Source organism: Crotalus tigris, unplaced genomic scaffold (genome assembly GCF_016545835.1).
Source record: "Crotalus tigris isolate CLP2741 ecotype Arizona unplaced genomic scaffold, ASM1654583v1 scf7180000024386.1433019, whole genome shotgun sequence".
Classification (NCBI taxonomy): Eukaryota; Metazoa; Chordata; class Lepidosauria; order Squamata; family Viperidae; genus Crotalus; species Crotalus tigris.
In genome coordinates this window covers 862,831-888,468 of record NW_024100556.1, presented here as the reverse complement: position 1 = coordinate 888,468, position 25,638 = coordinate 862,831, and the positions used below count along the sequence as shown (strand labels likewise).

Sequence of the window (25,638 nt, the reverse complement as noted above, 5' to 3'; positions counted from 1 at the left end):
AAGAAAGTCCAGTTGCCTCGTGAAAAAAGCATCTTTGGGATCTCTTTGAAAGCTTCTGTAAGAAATCAGTTTTTGAAAATGTGAGTGACTAAATAATTAGCCAAAGGTGAGTTAAGTATTGGTCTTAAAAAAAAAAAAACAATTTCCTAATAAGAATCCCAACTGAATTTTTCTGTGTTGCTCAGGAACATGAAAATAATCCAGCCCCAAATGGGGGAGAAATGGAAGAAGAGACTGCAGCATCATCATCAGCTTCAGTTGCTGAAGGAAAGGGAGAATATAATTTTTTTTCTTTTTCTTACTTGATTTGCAGGCTCAGCCTCTGTTTCGGCTCCACCATAAAGATCAGAAAACTCCATGCTTTGTTTCCCTGTAAGGGATACATAATTTTAAAATACATAATTAAGGGAATAGGAATAGAATACATAGAGAAGATGAGACAGCTGGGATCTCTCTGGGGAACGGGAGGACCTTCAATTACCTCCTGAGGTGTCCTGACTCGAATCTTCCTGAGGGATCCTCCTGAAAAACAGCTCCTGAGAGGGATTTGATAGAGTCCTCCTCCCCTCAGGATCTCTGATCCCCGTAACGAAGGACTTGAAATAGAAGGAAGGAGAAAAGAAGAAGAATTAGTGGACATCACACAACATGAAGCGAATTCTTGTTCTCTGAACACAATTCCAAAGCCCGCCCAGTTCTGTCATTGAAACTGAGTAAAAAAACAACTGTCTCAAATCTATCTTCTAGATCAGTGGTTCTCAACCTTTTTAATGCCGCGACCCCCAACCAGTCGTAAGTCAAGGACTACTCAACCGGTCGTAAGTCGAGGACTACTCAACTGGTGCAGCACCGTTTGCAGAATGGGACTTTTGGCGGGCTCAGCAGGGCAGAGACAGCCTGGACAATTCCTATTGGCTTTCAAAAGCCAATAGAATAAAAGGGAGTAGCATAGCTAAGGAAAAGGGGGGAAAAAATGCCAGACTGCGTTGTTTGGCGACCCCCGTGAAATGGTCGTTCGACCCCAAATGGGGTCCCGACCCACAGGTTGAGAACTACTGTTCTAGAAAGAATAACGGAAGAATGTCCTACACGAATTAGTGAGACATCTTCACATATTACAAAAGGCAGAGAACCCTGATGGAGAGGGGTGAAGAAATCAAACATATTCTTTATTCCCTTTAAATCCCTTTTGGGCTCCCAATCAAACCTACTGGCAACTCAACCTGCTTTTTCTGCTCCTCCGCCTGACTCAAGAGGAAGCCTTCCACCAGGGCCACCGCCTGGGAGCTGGTCTCTGCTCCACATTCCAGCACCCAGCTCGCCATCTGCAGGGGCAGAAGGGACAGGAGCTGCTCCAGAACAACCAGGTCCAGCATCTGGGCTTTAGTGTTCTTTTCTGGTCTCAACCATCGCCTACAAAAGTCGTGGAGTTGGCTGCAAAGTCCTCGGGGATCCTCAGCCTCCTGATATTGGAGGCTCCTGAAGTTCCAGGGTGGAACTTCTGAATGAACAATGGATTCCTCCTCCGGGATCTTTGGCCCAGCTCTTGCCCACACTTCCCCACAGCTCCCAGACTGAAGAGCAGAAGGGCCTTTTCCAGTCAATTCACTTGCTAAACATTCTGTCTCCATTCTTTCTCTGTCCTGAAATGCAACTCCAAATGGGTTCAAAGGATCCTGTGGATCTCCAAACGCCTTTTCATTCATAGGACCGTTTCTGCAGCTGCCGGACTAGCTACAGAAGGTGATTCAGCCCTCTTTGCCCAAGAGAGAATGCTGGATGACTTCGACGTCCACTTTATGTATCTGAGATGAAAAAGGAAATAAATCCCAAGGATTAGAAAATGGAGAATTTAAACCATTGAACAGCACTGACACAACATGGGAAGATATATTTTTTTCTGATAGAGGATTGAAGTGGCTTTGAGCAAATGAGTTGTCTGATTATGTGTCTGTGTGTTTGTGGTGCAAAACACGGGACTGACTTCCATCAAGGGCATGCAAAACCCAATAAATCTAGTTTTTATTTCTATTCTCAAATGCTGAGAAACGACCCTAGTCTGAAGGTGCCCCCTTTCCCTTCTTCTAGGTGGCCTTTGGGAAGACAGATCTCCCTCTGACACGCAGGCAGGTTCACAAAACCTGTCAAACCCCAAACAGGTGAACAAACCATGAAATGTCAGGAAATGACCCTGGCTGGGGATGACCCCTTTCCTTTCTTCTGGGTGGTCTTTGGGGAGCCGAGTCGCCCTGACAGTCACACAACTGGCCGGAGCCTCAAAAGGGTCAGCCAAGCGCAGGGCGGAGGTCCCCCCGAGCAGGGCCGGGAAGGGACCCCCGGATCCCCGCCGCCTTCCTGGGATCCCCGGCTCTTCTCCTGCTGCTCTAGAGCTCCGCTTCCCCCCATGCGTGGAAAGGGCGGCCTGGGGAATATGGGACCCGGGGGAGGGCCGGACAGGGGTCTCCCCCTCCTCCGCCTCCCTTTGTACGGGAAGAGTCCCCCTCCCCACCTAAGACACGTGTGAATCTCTTCCCCCCGCGAGACACTCCCGCAGCCTCTTCGCCTTCTGCGGAGCTCCAGGGGTTAAGGAGAGCGAGGGCTGCGTCCTAGAGCGGCAAAATCCAGTTACCCATCTCCCTTTCTGGCCTCCTCTGCAAAGGCAGCCGTGACTTTCGCCCTCCAGCGGCGAAGCGCCTGGTGTTCTCTTGCCGCAGGGAGCCCCCTAGAGGAGTCTGTGTGCATTGCAGGTGGTTATGCAAAGAGGGGGCTAGGAGGAAGGAGACTGTCATATTCTCATGATCAGGAATGTCTGTGGAGATTCTCAGTCATCCAAGTCATGGTTGTCCCAAGGTGCTTTTTTTTTTCTCTCTCAGGAGGGAACTGGACTTTTTTGTTTTTCTCTGAAGACATTTTACTTCTCAACCAAGAAGCTTCCTCAGCTCTGACTGGATGGTGGGGGAAATGGAAGGATTTATACTCCTTGCAGACGGGTGATCATTTGCATTCTTAGAGAAGATATCCCGCAGCCAAGAAGGCTCCACACACATTGGCACTACTTTTTACACTACTTTTGTCTGCAAGGAGTATAAATCCTTCCATTCCCCACCATCCAATCACAGCTGAAGAAGCTTCTTGGATGAGAAGCAAAATGTCTTCGAAGAAAAACAAGAAAGTCCAGTGGCCTACTGGGGGCGGGGGGAATACCTTGGGACAACCGTGGCTTGGAAGACTGAGAATCTCCACAGATATGTAGCATGCACTTTGGAATAAATACCCTTCAAATGGTGCAGGAGTATGAACGGATTTCCAGAAAACATTGCAGACTACAGGAACCATCTGCGCTCCAGTTTGAGATACAGACAACACAGACTCATCCCCAACAGCCTGCACCTGTCTTTGACAGTGAAGGGACGCAGGGCAGAAAACATCCTGCAAGCAAGAAGGCTCCACATCCATTTGCACTACTCAGGTGACCCTGAGGACACAGGTAAACCTCCAGATGGCCTCAACGACTCTTTAAAAGAAGGCAAATGCAGCATCCAAAAGCTACATGATCAAATTTGGACAATTGGCAACTGGCTCATATTTATGATAGTTGCAGTATCCCAGGGTTGTATGAGCATCTTTTGTGACTTTCTGACAAGCAAAATTAATGAGGATGCGACAGTGGTGGGTTTCAGCTGGCTTGCACCAGTTTGGGAGAACCCATAGCTAAATTTACCTAAATGTAGAGAATTGGCTGGTTTCTGGAAGCCCAGTCTAGGCCTTGGAGGCCTCCCAGGCCTAGAACAGCCCACCGGAAGTGTGTTGATGTCACTTCCAGAATGTTCTGGGCATTGGAGGCCCAGGCCTGTATCACATAATAGAACCGGTTGTTCAGGTATTTGAATCCCACCACTGGGAAGCTTGATTCACTTAACAACCATGTTACCAACTTCACAACTGCAGTAGTTCACTTAACAACTGTGGCAAGAAAAGTTGTAAGGTGGCGCAGAATTCACTTAATGGTTCACTTTGAAATATTGGGTTCAAGTGTGGTTGTACATCAAGGATTACTTGTAATCGCTGTCTAATTTCATAGGTTTGCCTGAGGAAGTAAAGCCAGAGTTGCTACTTGCGCTGGGAAGAGCCACAAGGCAACACTGCTTTCTCCCCACTTCCCTAAGCTCTGCACAGCCCCTGCTTTTCTTCAAAGAGCTGTGCAAGTTGAGAGTGAAGGTTCGTTCTCCAAGTTGGTGAGTTGGTTTCTGAACATTTCGTTACCAGATTAGGTAACATCTAGAATCCCCTAAACAAAGCTGAAGATGTTAGCCTGGTAACGTAACGTTTGGAAACCAATTCACAAGCTCAGAGAATGAACCTTCACCCCCATCCTACACTGGAACTACAGATATTCGCCACTATTGCAAAGCTGTGCAGGTTTTTGGCCCCCGAGACGCGAGAGATGGGCTCAAGCATTGAGGCATTTATCTTCCCACTCGCTGTTTGCTCACAAGTTTCCACACTGGTGTTCCAGCTTTCTGCGATTGAGTCACAGCTATCGAGGTCCACAGGCAGCTTCACCCACCCTGCTCCTTAGCCTAGACTAAGGCTTTATAAAACAGTACTAATGTTTCACATGATCCCTCTGTTAATGCAGCCTAGGATTATATTGGCTTTTTTGGTGACTTTCTGTTCATTGCTGTCTACTCCAGTAATTTCTTGATTTTTTTTTCTTGAATATTGTATTTTATTTTCATCCCCACAGATTTTCAAATGTCTCCCTTCTTGCTTGATAATTTGCAATCTTGGCAAATAGAATTGTTTTCATTCTCATTTTCTACATATCTCTTAATTCGGGACAAAGAGAAAGGAGGAAGGAAATCACTTTTAATTATGTACCAATCAGTGGAATAATTCGATAACACATTCCATCTCTCCCTCATCTATATCTATATAAATAAAAATGTAAATGTTCGTTTGTTCAAAATCTTAAATCTCTGAAAGTTCTTCACTGATTGCTTTGAAATTTTGACACAATGTTGCATTCGAATACATGTGTTTGTATATACCTATATTATACAGATGTCACACCTGTGACAGGTAAAAAAATGCTTTTGTGACAAACAGCACCATCTGTTGGACGTAAAAGCAACACACGCTACGATTTTAGACAATCTCTATATCTGCACAGACAGTGGAACAAAAAAAAAATATTGTATACCCACAAGCATTGTGAAATTAAACATATTACAAACATGCGCTTTCTCTTTTCTTTCTTTTCCATTTAACCAGACTGAGCCATAGCAACACGTGGCCGGGAACAGCTAGTATTTAATATAATGAAGTTCATTGCTCTTTAAGCTCTTTCCAAGCTCCTCAGATTTATATGATTTCTCTTCTGCATAGCTTGATGAGTCCTTTGTGCTCCCTGAGTTTGGTTGTTTTCTTGCAGATGATTCATTACCCAAACTAGCTAATATCTTCAGGGCTAATGACACTGATGACTAGCATTAATAATGTTACCTAGTTTGGGCAATGAAACATCTGTAAGAAAACAACCAAACTGAGGGAGCACAAAGGTCTCCTCATTTCAACTGAGCTACAAATAATCTCCTTTATTGGTCTGTATGGATCTTTTTATGAAATGTAAGGGAACAATAATTACTGAAGTTCTTCCCACACTCCACACATTTATATGGCTTTTCCCTTGTGTGAACTCTTTTATGTGAATTTAGAAAACTGGGATTTGTAAAATCCTTTCCACATTCCACACATTTATATGGCTTCCCTCCTCTATGGATCCAGTAATGGGAGCTAACTAGACTGCTATGAGTAAAGGCTTTTCCGCACTCTCTGCATTTATATGGTTTCTCCCCCATGTGGATCCTTTTATGTTTAGTAAGGGATCGATTTTCATGAAAGCTCTTTCCACACTCCATGCATTTATATGGCTTCATCACTGTGTGGGTCTTTCTGTGTTTCCTAAGGGCTGAGTTGTCCGTGAAGCTCTTTCCACAATCCATGCATTTACACGGCTTCTCCCCTGTGTGCATCCTTTTATGGGAAGTGAGAGACCTTCTCTGAGAAAAGGTCCTTCCACATTCCGTGCATTTATATGGCTTCTCCCCCATGTGGGTCCTGTTGTGGTAAGTAAGTTGACTTCTACAAGTAAAGTCCTTTCCACACTCTTCACATTTATAAGGTCTCTCTCCTGTGTGGATCTTTTTATGGAAAGTAAGGTGATTGCTGTAAATAAAAGTCTTTCCACACTCTTTGCATCTGTATGGTCTCTCCCCTGTGTGGATCCTTTTATGGCAAGTAAGGTCACTTCATGGATCCACTTGTGTGAATTAAGACTACCCTTTTGCGTAAAAGTCTTTCCACACTCAAGGCACATATATGGCTTTTCCCCCGTGTGGACCCTGTTATGGCGAGTAAGCTGAGTGCTTCTTCTAAAACATTTTCCACATTCAAAACATTTATATGGCTTCTCTTTTTTCTGGATCATTTTATGAGATAGAAATGATGCATTTTCACAAAGGACAGTGAAAGCCGAATTGTAATGTTTCCCATTGATGGTGCGTGTATAATTCCTTTTGCTTTGGTCATGATGGCTTTCCTTTATATCCGATTGGTCTTTTAGCAGTTTTACAGTATTCCTAATATTTTTTTTCTCTTTTTCTTTTCGTTGGGCAAAAAAATGTTCCATCGGAGCATCAGTGGAAGATGATTTTTTTTGTTTCCAATTATTTGACAGATTTCTTTCATGGCTTTCTAGTTCTGTTTGAATTGCAGGTCTCTGTGTTCTGTCACCAAGATGTAAGATCACTTGGAATGGCTCCTTGGAATCGTTAATCTCCTGCCCATTATTGCCTTCAAAGGAAAACAGAAATGAAAATGATAGCAAGGTGAAGGAAAAGGATCCAACTATAGCAAGACAAATACATTTCCTTTTGCAATTTTCCAAATGCCAACATCTTGGAGGCTTGCCTAGCTACAGTAGTGTGGTATAGAAAAAAATGTCTACATTCATGAGCTACAAACTTTGAAAATATCTAAAACATCTTTTTTGTTTGATTGGGGAGTAGCACTCTCTTACCCAGAGAGGTCACGTTCCTATAGTTTTCCAGCAAGACTTCCCAATTCAGTGCTTTTTGGTCAGCATCCAGCTGAGTCCACTCCTCCTCGGAGAAATACACAGCCACCTCCTCGAAGGATACAGGACCCCCCTGAACAAGGAAAAAGCAGAACGGAGGGAGGAATTGGAAGATCTATCCTATTGTCTAGAAATTTCCAAACCAAAACATTGCAAAGGTTTTATCAACATATAGAGATGGCCCTTGACTTATAACCACAACTGAGCCAAAATTTCTGTTCCTAAGCAAGATAGTTATTAAGTGAACTTTGCACCATTTGATGACTTTTCTTGCTACAGATATGAGTCGCTGAAATTAAATTAGTCCCATGTTTATTAAATGAAACTGACTTCCCCAATGACTTTGGTTGTCAGAAGGTCACAAAAGGGGATCACACAACCCCAGGACACAGCAATGGTCATAAATAGGAGCCAGTTGCCAAGCATCTGAATATTGATCACATGACCATGGGTGTTGTGTCCTGAGCCTGCGAAGGCAGGCTCGGGACGTTGCAACAGTCCCGGGCAGCTGCAAGCTGCCCGGGACCAGACTGGTCAGCGCCAGCACTCGTGCACATGCGCGAGGTGCTCAGCACACCAAAATGTATCTTTTTGGCCCGGGGAACGTCCTTAAGAGAGGCTGAGAGATCTGTGCTGCCTTGAGTTGTAACGGGGCTACTGAAGACCAATAAAGCGTTCCTGAAACAACAAGAATGTCTCGCGCCGTCATTGCCATTAACCAAGGACTCAACACTGGCGACGAAGGCGGGATTGCCTTGCAATTACGCAGACAATTGTAAGCTTACCCTGGAGTCCAGCACAGCGAGGAAACGGTGTTAAATTCAGCAACTGCCTGCCAATACAGCTTCGTTGGAGGTAAGCTGGCTGATAGACCCTTCCTGCTTTACTAAAGATGGCAAAGATTGGAAAACTTTCAGAGTTTGATATTACACATCCCGAAAGATGGGAATCTTACGTGGCCCGAGCAGAAAATTATTTCAGAGTTAATCAAGTAAGAGAAGATGGCTTAAAGGCTGCCACCCTACTCTGTGTTTGTGGTCAAGATGCATTTGAAATTGCTGAAAACTTAGTAGCCCCTGCACCTCTTGAATCTGTTACCTACACAGATCTTAAGAATTTACTGAAAGAGCATTTTCAACCCAAGTTGTCTGTTATTGCTTGGAGACATACTTTTGAACAGCGGGATCAACAGGCTGGTGAATCAGCTAAAGAGTACATTGCTGCATTAAGAAGGGCAGCTAAGCATTGTGAATTTAAAGATTTAGAGGAAAGACCGAGAGACAGATTTGTATGTGGACTGAGAAACAGAGATATACAACAAAGACTTTTTGCCAAAGAGGACATATCATTCCAAGATGCCTTGAGAGAGGTTACTGCAGAAGAGGCAGCAAGTGGGGCAATCAAGAATATGAGGCCTATCAAAAGCTCTCCAGAAGCTGTTTCCGTGCACCAAGAGGGAGTTCAAGGAAGCTCAGAAGAAGAGCCTGATGAAGAAATAGATCATCTCTACCCAACCAAAGAAGGAAAGCAGAGGGAAGGCAAAGAAAAGTCTTCAACTGTACCCAAGTGCTTCGGGTGTGGAGGTCGCCACAAGAGGACCAACTGCAAGATCCGTTCTGCAATCTGTAGAGCATGTGGGAAGCAAGGCCACATAGCAGCTGTATGTCTGGGCCGACAGAAGGTACAACCCCGAGAAGAATTGCGCCTGAAAGGTACCAGGGTCCCCAGCCAAAACAGGGTGGGTTTCTGTACTTCACGAAGAAGCATTTATAGGACAGGCACACACAGACCACTCAAAAAGAAATTGTCACTTAGGGTGAAGTTGCAAGGAGTTCCATTGGTCATGGAGCTAGACACTGGGTCTGCACTTTCAATCATTTCTATTCACACATTCAAAAAGATTTTCAGAGGCTCCTGCTGGGTTGAAGCTGTTTATTCAAATATTACCCCTGAATGATTCTCTGTCAAAATGGAGAAAAGGTACCAATTCCATTTTTCTGCCAGTTATTGTTCAATTTTCATTAGAGAAATAGGAATAAGAGTGGCAGTTATACAAAATTAGACGACAATTGTACTAAGGTAATACTGTATGGAACAAAACTGACTGAATCTGGATGTTCTGCTTTGGATACTGCGGAGCCTCCGCCCAGAAGGTAACAAGGAAAACAGGTCATGAAGAGGATGTGTAGTGTCCCAGACAATCTTACGGACCCTGCTCAAGCAACGCTTACGTGCCATGTCCTGGATGGGAGGGAACTGCCAATAATCTTTTCAACCATCCTCACTCTGCACTCCCTTCCTGTCTGAAGCAGTGATGCTTCTAAACTAGACCGTGATGCTGTATGACAGGATGCTCTTGATCGCCTCTCTGAAGAAAGTGGTAAGGATTTTCTGCGACGCAGAAAATGCAGATACTGCTGTGCAAGCCAGCCTACTTGTTAACTTCCCACCCAGGAATTTGATGCTGGTAACCATCTCCACAGGTGACTCATTAATGCACAGAGAACTGTCGCTGTGCCTGCTTTTTCTAAAATTGACAATGATCTCTTTGGTTTTTCCAATTAGTGACTTTTACTTTAGTTTGACCCAGAACCATCCATGAGCAATATTTGAATAAATAGCCCTGGAAACCCTGAAATTTGCCTCCCACCCAAATACTTCCAAAAATTTCATGTGTAATTGTTAGGGTAATTCTTATTATCATACACAATCCAAACATAGACAGCATTTCTTTTTCCCACAAAAAAACTGTTTTAGTGTACAAATTCAAAATCCTACTTCTTACTGACTGCTAATTAATACAGCCAAAAAGAATTTAATACATGCCAGGAAAGTAACCGTGTCATTGATGTTTAATTAACTTTATTGAAATTAACTACAGACATCTTAGCCCACATCACAATATACAAAGGAAATAAGGCCCTAATGTTTGAAAAAGTTCTTTGTGTATGTATTTCAGAGGCTTCTCATTCTGACATCTTTTGTGAAAAGAATTCTTCATCCTGAAGTCCTTCACACTGTATATTGAAATGTATGTGACAATATTCCTGTATCATAAGAGATTTTTGACTGAAAAAGATTCCATGCTTCTGCATTCATACTGGTTGTTTGAGGTTTCAATTCTATGCCCTAGATGTGAATTTGATTAGTTTTTTGGTATCTTCACATCCCAGAGGAAGTTCCCATTCTCATTTCTGTCTATTTGGTCAGGAAGAATTGAAATATTTTTTGTAATAATGTTTCTTGATTGCATGTTGTTTTGATCCTCACTGATTTCCAAAGGTGCCCCTTCTTGCTTGATCATTTGCAATGTCAGCACACTGGAATCACTTTCATTCTCATTCCACTGAGTATCCCTAACTTGGGATGAGAGACAGAAAACACACAGAGAGAAAATTATGAAAAATTCAAAGCACAAATATCCTTTTAGTTGTCAGTTTTAATTTAATAAGAATTATTCAATGGGAAAATGCAATATCACATTCCATCCCACTCTGTATACCGATAGAATTTGAATTCCCTTTAAATTATAATATTGCTTCAGTTCCCAGAATCTCTGCTACAACATTTCTAATATTTTCTGAAAACAGAGAAGCGTAGGGTCCTCTGATAAACTGTGAACATATTAAGGAATGAGAAAAGGAGGGGAAAATAAATGTAAGAAGACTAAGGAAAAGAAGCAAAGTTTAAACTATGAGAAATGATAGTGGATCACTCCCAAGACCATGATTAGATGGGAAGAACAAACAACTGGGGAGCAGGAAACACACTTGTAAAAAACAATAAAAACATTTTCATAAAATTGCATAGACCAGACTAAAAAGATTAAAAACTCGAAAGTTCCTAGAGCAGGAGTGTCAAACTGTCGGCCCGTGGACCAAGTGCATGATCAAGAGCCGAGGTGGCGCAGCAGTTAGAGTGCAGTACTGCAGGCCACTTTAGCTGTGTTCAGCAGGTCAGTGGTTCAAATCTCACCGGCTCAAGGTTGACTCAGATTGTTGGGGGCAATGTAAATATATATATACATTGCTTACTGGTGTACACCGCTTAGAGAGTGCTTGCACTTAAAGTGGTATATAAGCCTCATAAATAAATAAATAAATCATATGGATGCTGCGCCCACTCCAGTTCCGGCAATATGAAAAAAATCATGATATGTCATGCCACGTAACGTGGCGAGTTTGACACCCATGCCCGAGAGGTTCAGTATATAAAGGAAATACATAGAATTTACCAACTAATTCCGGAATTGACATTGATTCTTACCCAAATGGATCTGTGTATGAGAAATTAGGTCATTGCTCATCCTGAAGCTGTTTCCAAGCTCCGCATATTTGTATGGCTTCTCTCCTGTGTGAATCCTTTTATGGGAATTAAGATTACCCCTCTGAGTAAAGCCCTTTCCACACTCCAGGCATTTATATGGCTTTTCCCCTGTGTGAGTTCTTTTATGGGAATTAAGATGACTGCTATTAGTAAAGCCCTTTCCACACTCCAGGCATTTATATGGCTTCTCTCCTGTGTGAGTCCTTTTATGGGAATTAAGATGACTGCTATTAGTAAAGCTCTTTCCACACTCCAGGCATACATATGGTCTCTCTCCTGTGTGAATCCTTGTATGTCTCATAAGCGAAGCCTTTTGACAGAACCCCCTTCCACAGTCTACACATTCATATGGCTTTTCCCCTGTGTGGATTCTTTTATGAACAGTAAGAGACCCACTTTCACAGAAGCTCTTTCCACACTCCATACATTTATACGGCTTCTCTCCTGTGTGGATCCTTTTATGAACAGTAAGAGACCCGCTTTCACAGAAGCTCTTTCCACACTCCATACATTTATAAGGTTTCTCTCCAGTGTGGGTCCTTTTATGAGAAGTAAGAGTACTGTGGTAGCTGAAGCCCTTTCCACACTCCATGCATTTATATGGCTTCTCTCCTGCATGGATCCTTTTGTGGGAATTAAAATGACTGCTCTGAATGAAGGTCTTTCCACACTCCACGCATTTGTATGGCTTCTCCTCTGAATGGATCCAGTTATGGGAAATAAGATCGCTGCTGTTAGTAAAAGCCCTTCCACACACTCTACATTTATATGGCTTCTCCCCTGTGTGAATCCTTTTATGACAAGTAAGATTACTGCTCTGAATAAAGGTCTTTCCACACTCTGTGCATTTATATGGTCTTTTCCCAGCATGGATCATTTTATGGAAAGTGAAAGAGCTATTTTGACTGAAGACTTTTCCACACTCCACACATTTATACGGCTTTTCCCCTGTGTGGATCCTTTTATGTCTTATAAGGGATGAATTGTCACCGAACCCCTTTCCACACTCCAAGCATTTATATGGCTTCTCCCCTATGTGGATCTTTTTATGGGAAGTAAGGTGGCTGCTATTTGTAAAGCACTTTCCACACTCCATGCATTTATATGGCTTCTCCCCTGTGTGGATCCTTTTATGGGAAGTAAGATGACTGCTCTGAATAAAGGTCTTTCCACACTCCACACATTTATATGGCTTCTCCCCTGTGTGGATCCTTTTATGGGAAGTAAAGTAACTCTTTCGACTGAAGCTGCTTCCACACTCCATGCATTTATATGGCTTCTTTGTTGTATGGGTCAGTTTATGTGAGGTAAGAGATCCAGTTCCATGAGAAAGAGTGAAAGTCCAATTGTAACTTTTTCCATTGTCTCTACATATATACTCATCTTTTGTTTCGATTGGATAATGTTCATTTACATCTAATTTATCACTGAATAGTCTTACACTTTCCCCAAAGTCGTTTTTCTTTATTTTCCCATATTCAGCAAGAAGGTCTTGCATTGGAGCATCAATGGAAGATGAACTTTCCTTGTTCCAATTAATTGACTGGCTTCTCTCATGGCTTTCTAGTTCTGTCTGCATTACAGGCTTCTTTGTGTTGTCTCCAGAAGTGTTCATTAGGAATGGTTCCCCAGAATCCTCATTTTCCTGCCCATTATTACCTTCAAAGGAAAAGAGAAATGAAAATGATAATAAGGTTAGAAAAAAGATCAAACTGTGGGAAGTCCTATGAATTTCCTTACGGAACTCTGCCAAATTCCATCATTCCAATATCTTTAAGTTCTTCATGCTTGCAGTGGCATGGTATGGATATAATTTCTACATTTACGACTCAGAAAAAAATTGTAAACATTTAAAACATTCTGAAAAGACCTAAAGCATCCTGAAAAGATCTATAGGATCCTTTTTCTTGATAATTATTCATATATATTCAAATCTTATTCATAGCTTGAATTAAGGAAGAATCATGGGGAAACATCCAAGGAATCAGGTCAAACTTTTATTATAATCACTGACCAGCATTATGAGTGAGATACAACCAATTAGTAATTTCTTTAAAATGCTAAAAGATATAAAATTTGTACATAAGAACAAAAATACTGGATTAAATATTAAATTATTAATTTAATTATCTACTAATGATTATGATTATATCATAAACTATTTAGATGAGGGCATAGAAGGTGAACTTATCAAATTTGTAGACAACACCAAGCTAAGAGGAATAGCTGACACTTTAGAACAGTGGTTCTCAACCTTTTTAATGCCGCGACCCCAACCGGTCGTAAGTCAGGGACTACTCAACCGGTCGTAAGTCGAGGACTACTCAACTGGTGCAGCACCGTTTGCAGAATGGCACTTTTGGTGGGCTCAGCAGGGCAGAGACAGCCTGGACAATTCCTATAGACTCTATTCAAGAGAGTCTATTCTATTGGCTTTCAAAAGCCAATAGAATAAAAGGGAGTAGCACAGCTAAGGAAAAGGGGGGGAAAAAAGGCGGACTGCGTTGTTTAGCGACCTCCGTGAAATGGTCGTTCGACCCCAATTGGGGTCCCGACCCGCAGATTGAGAACCACTACTTTAGAAAATAGGCTCAAAAGCCAGAAGGATCTAGACAATCTGGAACACTGGCCTCTCTGCAATAAAATGCAATTCAGTGGCGAGAAAAGTAAAGTTTTACACAGGCAAGAAAAACTGAATGCACAAGTATAGACTAGGTGGCACATGAGTCCACAACAGTAACTGTGAAAGGGATTTAGGATCCCTAGGGGACAACCATTTAAATATGAGCCAGAAGTGTGCTGAAGCTGCCAAAAAGGCCAACACAATCCTAGGCTGCATCAACAGAGGAATAGTATTAAGGTCATGTGAAGTATTAGTACTGCTATACACTGCTTTAGTAAGACCACACTTGGAATATGCATCCAATTTTGGTGCCTGCGATATAAAAAAAGATATTGAGACTCTAGAAGGAGTGCAGAGAAAAGCAACAAAGAAGATTAGGGGGTTGGAGGCAGAAACGTATGATGAACCATTGCAGGAACTGGATATGTCTAATGAAGAGAAGGACTAGGGGTGACATAACAATCTTTCAATGTTTGAAGGGCAGTCACAAAGAAGAGAGAAACAACCTGTTCTGCAAAGCCCCTGAGGGAAAGTAATGGATGGAAACTTATCAAAGATTCATCCTAGAACAGTGGTGGAGAACCTATGGCATGGGTACCAGAGGCGGCACTCAGAGCCCTCTCTGTGGGCATGCGCGCCATTGCCCCAGTCCTAGGCCTTCAGCTGGGTTTTATTTCGCTTTAGGCCTCTGCCGCCGTGTGCCAAAAAAAAAAGGTTCAATCAATCAGTCAATTTCAACTTCTTGCAGGAAAAAAAAAGATCTTGCAAAGTTGGAATTGATTGATTGAACTTTTTACTCCCACCCAATCTGCTGTTGCCACCGCAGCCACGCCCAGCCAATGGGCCACGCCTAGCCAATGGGCCACACCCAGCCAATGGGCCACACCCAGCCAATGGGCCACACCCACCCGGCACCTGACGATGCATAAGTGGGTTTTGGGTTGCAGTTTTGGCACTCGGTCTCTAAAAGGTTCGCCATCACTGACCTAGAACTAAGGAGAAATTTCCTGTCAGCGAGAACATATAATCAGTGGAATGGGTTGTCTACAGGTTGAGGGTCCATCATCACTAGAGGTTTTTAAGAAGAGGTTGGACAGCTATTTGTCAGGAATGGTATAGGATATCCTCCTTGAGCGACGTGGTATGTGTGTGTGTTGGGCTAGAAAAACCTCCAAGATCCCTCCCAACTCTATTATTCTGTTATTCTATTGAAAAGCATAAAAGTAGATGAAAGTCTAATTTTTAAAAAAAAAAATAAAAGAAATAGATAGAAAATCTAAAGAGTTTAAAGAGGAAAAAAATCTAAAGGGAGAGGTGAACACAATATATGGCAAAATGAATCTATCACAATAGAAATTATTATTCTATAAAAAATTAGAGGCTCATTAAAACTAGTCTATTGCCTAACGCAGTGATGGCGAACCTTTTAAAGACCGAATGCCCAAACTGCAACCCCAAACCCACTTATGCATTGTCGGGTGTGGCCTATTGGGTGCATGTGGCACATTGGGTGGGTGTGGCTGTGGTGGTAACAGCAGACTGGGTGGGACTAAAAAGTTCAATCAATTCCAACTTTGCAAGATCTTTTTTTATTTCTCACGAGAAGTTGAAATTGACTGATTGATTGAATCTTTTTTTTGTACACGGCAGTGGAGGCCTAAAGTGAAAAGGTTTTATAAAACCCAGCTAAAGGCCTAGGACTGGGACGACAGCGCACGTGCCCACTGATAGGGCTCTGAGTGCCGCCTCTGGCACCCGTGCCATAGGTTCGCCACCACTGGCCTAAGGTATCATCATCTAACATATTGTAATCACTACTGCGCAGAACATGGCTGCATTATACACTGTAGCAGGGTTGCTTATCTGCAAGCAGCAGCGAGATATAGAATTGTCTTATGTGCTTGAAATTTATACAATAATGGTGAAATTAAATTAGTATGACTGTCTCTGTGGTACCCATGTTTCCCTGAAAATAAGACCGGATCTTTCTTTTTTTTTGCCTCTAAAAGAGGCATTAGGTTTTATTTTCGGGGTAGGTCTTACTCACCTCCAGCACTGACAGCCCCACCCAATAGGTCCACTTCTTCTGGGGCTGAAGGAGCTTTATTCTACAGCTGCATTCCAGCCTGCATTTTGCAATAAGGCCTTTCCAGAAGGCCTATGCAGCCAAGAACCAAGCTATGGATTGAATCCATAGCTCGGTCCTTGGCTATATAGGTCTTGCAGAACCCAGCTAAGGATTGAATCCATAGCTCGGTTCTTGGCTGCACAGGCCTTCTGAAAAGGCCTGTGACTGAAAAATGCAGGCCTGGCTGCAAAAGATGTTGCAGAAGAAGTGGGCCTGCGAGGAGAGGCCTGGCTGCTAGGTAAGTGGGTGCAGGGTATGTGGGGCAGATCCACATCCCTACCCCTGCCCTAGCTTGTTTTTTAGGTTTGTGCCTCACTCGAAAACTAGGGCTTATTTTTGGGGTAGAGCTTACATTAGGGCCACCCCCAAAAATCAAGCTAGGGCTTATTTTCGGAGTAGGCCTTACTTTCAGGGAAACATGGCACAGGCACTGGAGATGTGCATGTTGTATTATTCCACATGCGCAGAGTCATAGGGACATTGTCTGTCCAGGTAGGGAATTTTCCTGCATTAGCCTTCAAGGATAGCTGAGAGGCAATCATGACATTTGTCAGAGCAAATGTTGTCCAGTTAGATACTGTGTTTCCCCGAAAATAAGACCCACCTTGAATTCTGGGGTTGGGTCTAATATAAGCCCTACCCCAAAAATAAGCCCTACTTAAGATCCCGCCTACTTCACCCTACCATAGGTTTTTTGGCAGGCCGGATCGTGTGCCTCCCCCCCCCCGCCTGCTGCCAGCGCCGCCGCTGTGAGATGGCCTGAATGATAAGAGAGCTGGGGCCTGAGGCAAGCAGAGGTTGTCTTTTTTCTATCCCTGCCCTGGATTGAGGAATGCAGCGGGCAGACGGGGGTGGGGACTGGCCGGGACCTCAACCATCAGCTTTTCTCTTTCACCCTCACCCCGATGCATCCTCTGGAGGCAGCCTGCACTGCCCCGCAGGCTTTGCCACTTTCTCTTCCTCTGCAGAAGGGCAGGGAAGAAAGCTGGGTGTCCTGAGACGTTCCACTCTGGGAGACGACTCAGGTTTCCCTCGGTGGGGGAGGAAGTCTTTGGAAACTGCCTTTTCATTTATATTCATCATCCATATTATAATCCATCCCTTTATTTTTCAAAAAAATAATTTGTATTTACCACGATTAGCCTCCTTGAATGCCAATAGGAAGGCACGTTATGGTTTCTGCACATGAGCCACGGAAATACAAACACTTGCACCCTTAAAGCTCACGCTGCTTTCTCGTTCAGGGCGCACCATTGCTTCACAGGTGCGTTCAACTTTGCGGCTCAGCTAAACTCTTCTGCTGCAGCGGGCCGCTGTTCCCATTATCTCCAGGAAGGCTGGGCAATGGAAACCTTAGGCCAGTTCCTTGTGGCTGAAGCAATCCGGTTCGCCCGGGATCAGGTTGGCCATCATGGGAGGCATGGTCCATCCCTATCCTCCAGGTTTGCCGCACATTCAGGACAAGCTGCCCGCAACGGTCAACCTGACCCTGGGCGAGCCAGATTGCTTACAGGGAGAGGTTGTGCATTGCAGGAGGATGACTGCAAAGGGCGCACATGGATCCCTGCAGCTCCTGGAGGCTCCAAGCGTTGTTTTTGGTGCCGCATGTGTGTATGCGTCTGCCTCGCTGTTTTCGGCAGTGCTTGGTTTCCACCCCATCCCTGCCAGGCTGATCTGGTCAGCGGAATTGCCTTCGCCTTCCCTGTCACTGGTTTGGCAGCTAATGCTGCCCTCCTGAGAGGTGGTGCAGCGATTGGATAGTGGCCACGCTATGAATGGGGATAGACCATCCCCTAAACCTTAGTCATCCTCTCCACGACGTGCTGCAGCTGATCCGAAGCGCCATCGCAAACAATGAGGCAGATGTGCCCACACACACGGTGCCAAAAACAGCACTCGGAGCCTCCAGAAGCTGCTGTAGGGATCTGCACACGCCCTGCAAAGCAGTGGTGTGCTCCGAACCAGGAAGTGGCATGAGCTTTGAGGATGCGACTGTCTGTATTTCCGTGGCTCATGCACAGAAATCACACCACGCCTTCCCTTTGGCGTTCAAGGAGGCTAATAGCAATAAATACAAATCATTTTCTTTTAAAAAATAAAGGGACGGATTACGATATTTATGAATATAAATGAAAAGGCAGTTTCCAAAGCCTTCCTTTCCCCACTGAGGGAAACCTGAGTCACCTGGGGGGGCTATGCCTTGTAGTGAAACAATAAGACATCCCTGAAAATAAGCCTTAATGGGTCTTTTGGACAAAAAATAAATATAAGACCTGGGCTTTTTGGGGGAGAAACATACTACAAGGTTGGTTTAGTATGCCATAGTGGAGGCCGAGTACCTGTTGAGTTCATTGACAATTGCACTTTGTGTCTGTTACACCCATTTAATGGATGCCTTGTCTTAATCATATTTAATGCTGAGGAAAAGATTGGAGAGACACCCAAAGTTAAGAGTTTAGTTACTATTGCCTTTTTCAATATGGACAGAAAAATCATCCCTCATAGTTAATGAGGCAAGGCCAAAGAGAAGAAAAGATGTGCCAACAGTTGAGCCACCAAGTCTAGTCTGCACTTTCATGAGGCCAGTCTCCCATCTTGGGGTGGCATTAATAACACATTTTAGGGCTTGAAGGACGACCTTAGAAATTTGGATTACGTCCTAATGCTGAAAAATTGGAGAAGAAACCCTGCTGCCTTCATATACTAATCCTGCTAAAACATATGTTGCCAGGTTCTATGCAGCAGTACTTAAAATCTGTCAGCTGATGCCATAAACTAGTTTTAATGAGCTTCTAGTTCATGATTTAAGAACATCCAAGGAGGTATTAGGTGAAAAGCTAATATTTATCAGAGGGGACCCAATTCCAGAAGAGACTTATAAGAACTACATTGTTTCCGAAACAAGTCCTTTTCTTCCCATCCAAATAATGTTCACCCTGATGGAGTTGAGTATCTCTTCAAAGCCTTACCCAGAGAGGCCATGTTCCTATAATTTTCCAGCATGACTTCCCAATGCAATGTTTTTTGGTGAGCATCCAGCTGAGACCACTCATCCTTGGAGAAATACACAGCCACCTCCTCGAAGGACACAGGACCCTTCTGAACAAAACAAAACAAAACAAAAGAACAAAAAAAACAGGCTCAGTACGATTTGCAAGATCTGTTCCATAGTCTAGAAATCCCCAAAGGAAAGATATGGGCCAAATTAAATGTCTGTGCCTGGTTGAATTCCAAGCTTTAGGTGAGAAAACGGACAGAGCCTAAAGCCTTTGACTCAGTGGTTCTCAACCTTTTTAATGCCGCGACCCCCAACCGGTCGTAAGTCGAGGACTACTCAACCGGTCGTAAGTCAAGGACTACTCAACTGGTGCAGCACCGTTTGCAGAATGGGACTTTTGGCGGGCTCAGCAGGGCAGAGACAGCCTGGACAATTCCTATTGGCTTTTGAAAGCCAATAGAATTAGACTCTATTCAAGAGAGTCTATTCTATTGGCTTTCAAAAGCCAATAGAATAAAAGGGAGGAGCACAGCTAAGGAAAAGGGGGAAAAAATGGCGGACTGCGTTGTTTGGCGACCCCCGTGAAATGGTCGTTCGGCCCCAAATGGGGTCCCGACCCACAGGTTGAGAACCACTGCTTTGACTGAAGAAATATTTCAGGCAGGTTTTTATCAACCTGTCTCAGTCTAATAAAGGAGAGTTGAAATGAGGGATCCTTGTGGCCTCTGAGCTTGATTGTTTTCTTGTAGACGTTTCACTACACAAACTCATCAGTGCTAGTGAAGATGTTACCTAGAGCCGAGGTGGTGCAGCAGTTAGAGTGCAGTACTGCAGGCCACTTTAGCTGACTGTGTTCAGCAGGTCAGCAGTTCAAATCTCACCGGCTCAAGGTTGACTCAGCCTTCCATCCTTCAAGGGTAGGTAAAATGAGGACCCAGATTGTTGGGGGCAATGTAAATATATATATATATACATTGCTTACTGGTGTACACCGCTTAGAGAGTGCTTGCACTTAAAGCGGTATATAAGTCTCATAAATAAATAAATAAATAAATAAATAAATAGTTTGGTAAGGAAATATCTGCAAGAAAACAACCAAGCTCAGAGACCACCCAGGACCCCTCATTGATTGATTCTGCAGGACTTTCAAAACCGTTCAGTGAAAGGAGCCTCAGTTTCCTTCTGGACGGATCAATTTGTCTATCTGTCTTGTCTGTATAATTATCTATGTGTCTCCATCCATCCATCACCCATCATCAATTATCATACTCTCTCAGGATCTGGAGAAAATCAACTTATAACAATAATAATAGTAAAGTTGGAAGGGACTTTGGAGGTCATCTAGTCCAACTCCCTGCTCAGATAGGAAACCCTACACCATTTCGGACAAATGGCTGTCCAGTCTCTTCTTAAAAACTTCCAGTGTTGGAGCATTTACTGCTTCTGGAGGCAAGCTGTTCCACTGATTAATTGTTCTCACTGTCAGGAAGTTTCTCCTTAGTTCTATGTTGCTTCTCTCCTTGATTAGTTTCCACCCGTTGCTTCTTGTCCTGCCTTCAGGTGCTTTGGAAAATAGCTTAATTCCGTCTTCTTTATGGCAGCCCCTGAGATATTGGAATACTGCTATCATGTCCCCCCTTGTCCTTCTCTTCGTTAAACTAGACATACCCAATTCTAGCAACCGTTCCTTATATGTTTTAGCCTCCAGTCCCCTAATCATCTTTGTTGCTCTTCTCTGTAATCTTTCTAGAGTCTCAACATCTTTTTTACATCGTGGTGACCAAAACTGGATGCAGTATTCCAAGTGTGGCCTTGGCATTGTAGAGTGGCATTAATACTTCACGTGATGAAGTATTGCAGACAGGCCTCTCAGAAACACCAGTCCTTCCTATGCAGAAGGAAATCGGGGGAGGGGAATTCTTTCCAGCATTCCAGCAAACAGCTGGCTTAGGACAGGGGTGGGTAACCTTGGCTCTTTTATGACTCGTGGACTTCAACTCCCAGAATTCCTGAGCCAGCGTGGCTCAGCTAGAAAACCTCTCCCTTTCCCCTCAGCATGGCTGGCTCAGGAATTCTGGGAGTTGAAGTCCACGAGTCATAAAAGACCCAAGGTTGCCTACCTCTGGCCTAGGCCTAGGCCGCTTTATGACTCATGGACTTCAACTCCCAGAATTCCTGAGCCAGCATGGTTCAGCTTAGAAACCTCTCCCTTTCCGCTCAGCATGGCTGGCTCAGGAATTCTGGGAGTTGAAGTCCACGAGTCATAAAAGAGCCAAGGTTGCCTACCCCTGGCTTAGGGTGTCCCGAGAAGGATCAGTTCTGTTCATGTTCATCACCTTCATGAAAGTACTGGGAGATCTTGGGTCTGGCTTCCAAATCTAGGCACAAATCAGTGGAATACAAATTACTTTGCAAGCCATAGCTGGCCACCTTCTTTGGATTTTAATAGTCTGCATAATCATTTAATCCAGGGGTGTCAAACTGCTGGCCCATGGGCCGGATACATCATCTGGAACCTGCGCCCACCCCATTGCCGGCAATGGCAAAACCGCCCGATATGTTGCGCGACGTCATGTGACGTTGCAAGTTTGACATTTCTTATCACTGATTATGAACAAGGCTTTTAAAAAATGTGCCATTGTTGAGTATTTAGTTATTTTTGAACCACATCGTTCAATTTCAAGTTAAAGAATTAGCAAAAGAATGGGTCTTTGTTTAGCAGTTGTTACATTTATGATAATGCTGCTCCGATCCATTGAAGCCTTTTAAAAAAAATTAAACGTTATAAAGTAGGGAGGGTAGCTAGTGCAAAGAGAGTTAAGAACCAGTCTTTAAAAAATTCCTATTAAGAATCTTAGAGTTGAAATAACAAAACAATGTATCTTAAATACAGACTTATTTATTTATTTATTTATTAAATTTATAAACCGCTCCACTCCTGCAGGACTCCGGGCGGCTAACAATAAAAACACAATATAACTTAACAAGACAAACAATACAGTAACATTCATCCAGGGGTCAGATTTTATAAACCCCAGGCCTGCCAGAAAAGCCAGGTCTTAAGCAGCTTGCGGAAAACCAACAGGGTAGGAGCGGTCCTAATCTCTGGGGGGAGCTGGTTCCAAGACGTGGGCGCCATCACAGAGAAAGCCCTCCCCCGCGGCCCCGCCAAATGGCACTTGATAGGGAGCTAACCTGGCTGAAAGCAACTTAAATCTTCTAGTCCCCTTTCAATTTTGCTACGGAAAAAAGAAAATATCGAAGCCAAAAGACGTGGAAAAAATAGGAGAGATTGTACTCTAGGCTAACTTCACAAAGAAAAGGGAGAATGCAAATCTAATAAAATAAATTTCCCGCTCTTACTTGAGTTTCAGCTGTTTCATCCACTGTTTCAGCACTACCATACAGTCCAGACATTATTCTACGTTTCACTGCAAGGAAGACAGAATTTTAAAATGCATAATTGAAGGAATACGAAGAAGTATTCTATAGGACAGAAACATAATGAAGATTAGAAAAAGAATTTCTCTGGAGAATGAGAGGACCTTAGTTTACCTTCAGAGGTGTCCTGACTTGGATCTTCCTGAAAGATCCTCCTGAAAAACAGCTCCCGAAAGGGATTTGATGGATTCCTCCTTCCCTCGGGATCTCTGATCTCCATATTGAAGGACTTGAAATAGGAGGCAGGAAAATAAGAGAGGAATTAATTGACCTCAATCAACATGAATTAGATTCTTTTTCTCCAAACGTAACTTTAAAGCCCTTTGTTACGTCAGTGATGCTGGAAAGAAAGGAACAGTTGTGCCAAATATAATTTCCAAAATGTATAATGGAACAATGTCTACAAGAATTAATGGAACACATCATATATTATGAAAGCCAAGAAAAGCGTGGTAAGAAGGGTTGAAAAATTCAAACATACAATTTAGTACCTTCAACCCTCTTCTGGCCTCCCTAGTTGAAGGTCTCTCACCTGCAACTTGACCTGCTCCTTCTGCTCCCTTGCCTGGCTCAGGAGGAGACCTTCCGCCAGGGCCACCGCCTGGGAACTGGTCTCGGCTCCACACTCCCGTACCCAACTCTCCATCTGCAAGGGCAGAAGGGCCAGGAGCTGCTCCAGAACAACCAGGTCCAGCATCTGAGCTTTGGTGTGCATTTCTGGTCTCAGCCATCGCCTACAAAAATCGTGGAGTCGGCTGCAAAGTCCTCGGGGACCCTCAGCCTCCTGGTATTGGAGGCTCCTCAAGTTCCAGGACTGAACCTCTGAATGCATAATGGTTTCCTCCTCTAGGATCTTCTGCCCACTTTTTGCCCACGCCTCCCCACAGCTCCCAGACTGAACAGCAGAAGAGCTTTTTCCAGTTCTTTCACTTGCTAAAAGTTGCGTCTCCATTCTGTCTGTGTCCTCTGACATAACTCCAAATCGGTCCAAAGATTGTTGCGGATCTCCAAATGCCTTTTCATTCATAGGACCGATCCTATATAGCCACTGGAATGGTCGCATCAGCTCTTTTCCCCCCCAAGAGATCATTTTACACGCCAAGAGGATCAAATGGCTTCCAGTTTCTGTATCTGAGATGGAAAAGAAAATAAATTCCAAGAATTAGAAAGTGGAGAATTTAACCATTGAGCAACAGTGGAAGAAAGTATTTTTCTAAACTGTTATAGGATTGCAGTGGCATTAAGCAAGTAGGTCCTGTTTTGTGCATATACTGTATGTGTGTATTGGGTCTGCGTGATACACTATTTTTCCTTACAGGAAACCCCAATCTATATTTACCTCCAAGCAAGGTTCACACAACCTGCCAAACCCCAAGAAGGTGAACAAAGCCTGAAAGCTCAGTTCCCGTCCAATGAAATGCCTGGAAACGATCCTGGCTGAAGATGCCCCCTTTCCCTTCTTCTGGGTGACCTTTGGAGATCCGTGTCCCCCTTTGATACGCGTTCACACAATCCTGCCTGCTCGCCCGGCCTCTCTCCTCTCCTGCTGGGCCTCCGCCAGGCCGACCCGACCCTCCCTCCACTCGGCTTCCCCGGACACGGGGCGAGAAGGGACTCCTGGATCCCCGCCGCCTTCCTGGGATCCCTGGTTCTTCTGGTACTGCTGCTGCTCTGGAGCTCTGCTTCCCAACTTCATGGAGAGGGCGGCTGCGGAACATGGGACCCGGGATCACCCCTTCCCCCGCCTTCCTTTGCACGGGAAGAGCCCCTCCCCCCTCACGCGGGGCACGTCTGGTTCCCACCGCTTCTTCGCCTCCCGCGGAGCTCGAAGGGTTAAGGCGAGCGAGTGTGGCGTTCTAGAGCGGCGACCGTTTGTGACGTCATTTCCTTCCCGGCCTCCTCTACAAAGACAGCCGTGACTTTCACCCTCCAGTGGGGGAAAGCTCCTGGTGTTTCCTTCGTTCCTTTCCGGCGCACGCTCAGTTCCCTCCTGAGGCTGAGAGCGTCCCCTCGTGGATTCTGGGCGAAGTGCCGGGATTCCCCGAAAGGGCGGGAAACAGGAGCGCACCTTGAGGGGGAGGGAGAGGGCAGGGATGATGGGCATGGGAGTAGGAACAAAGGGGCTTCTCTTTGGTTGCCTGTCTGAGAAAGATAGCGGCTTCTCCTGAGGAAGGAAAGATTTTCCGGTTAGGAAAATACAAAGATTTCTGTCGGTTTTTATTTCTTTAGTTCAGTGTTTCCCAAACTTGACAATTTCAGTGTTTCCCAAACTTGACAATTTTAAGGCATGAGGACTTCAACTCCCAGAATTCCACAGCCAGCAACGCTGGCTGTGGAATTCTGGGAGTTGAAGTCCACATGCCTTAAAATTGTCAAGTTTGGGAAACACTGCTTTAGTTCAATATTTAATTAAACTGCATCTATGTGGAGGGAAGTGTGTAGTGGGGTGCCCCAGGGCTCTGTTCTAGGCCCAGTGCTCTTCAACATCTTCATCAACGATCTGGACGAGGGGATAGATGGGGAACTCACCAAATTTGCAGACGACACCAAGCTGGCAGGAATAGCCAACACTCCAGAAGACAGGTTTAGGATACAGGAGGATCTGGACAGACTTGAACATTGGGCCCTATCTAACAAAATGAAATTCAATGGTGAAAAAATTAAGGTTCTACATTTAGGCAAGAAAAACCAAATGTACAGGTATAGTATAGGGGGTACCTTGCTCAATAGTAGTAACTGTGAGAGGAATCTTGGAGTCCTAATGGACAGTCACTTAAATATGAGCCAGCAGTGTGCTGCAGCTGCCAAAAAAGCCAACACAGTGCTAGGCTGCATTAACAGAGGGATAGACTCAAGATCAGGTGAAGTATTAATACCGCTTTACAATGCCTTGGTAAGGCCACACTTGGAATACTGCATCCAGTTTGGGTCACCAGGATGTAAAATAGATGTTGAGACTCTAGGGCTGTTTCTCAACCTTGACA

At 44.2% G+C, this 25,638-nt stretch overlaps 1 protein-coding gene across 3 annotated transcripts in view; it reads right to left on the bottom strand.

The window, feature by feature from the left end:
• Positions 1–24,450, bottom strand: part of LOC120301580 (zinc finger protein 420-like) — a 38,840-nt gene extending 14,390 nt beyond the window's left edge. The window contains exons 1-8 of one of the 3 annotated variants that reach the window (XM_039328997.1): positions 24,173–24,450; positions 23,187–23,785; positions 22,769–22,883; positions 22,577–22,644; positions 19,185–19,314; positions 11,405–13,123; positions 6,378–6,474; positions 5,670–6,261 (exon numbers count right to left, since the gene is read on the bottom strand). In XM_039328997.1, coding sequence (XP_039184931.1) covers positions 5,670–6,261; positions 6,378–6,474; positions 11,405–13,123; positions 19,185–19,314; positions 22,577–22,644; positions 22,769–22,883; positions 23,187–23,785; positions 24,173–24,350 — 3,498 coding nt within the window. In that variant the 5' untranslated portion in view covers positions 24,351–24,450. Of the gene's footprint in view, positions 1–302; positions 371–481; positions 597–1,211; positions 1,806–2,509; positions 2,644–5,669; positions 6,262–6,377; positions 6,475–11,404; positions 13,124–19,184; positions 19,315–22,576; positions 22,645–22,768; positions 22,884–23,186; positions 23,786–24,172 lie in introns of those variants that run through there. The other 2 variants (XM_039328993.1, XM_039328994.1) reach the window with 2 other exon arrangements.
• Between the last annotated feature and the right edge of the window lie 1,188 nt (positions 24,451–25,638).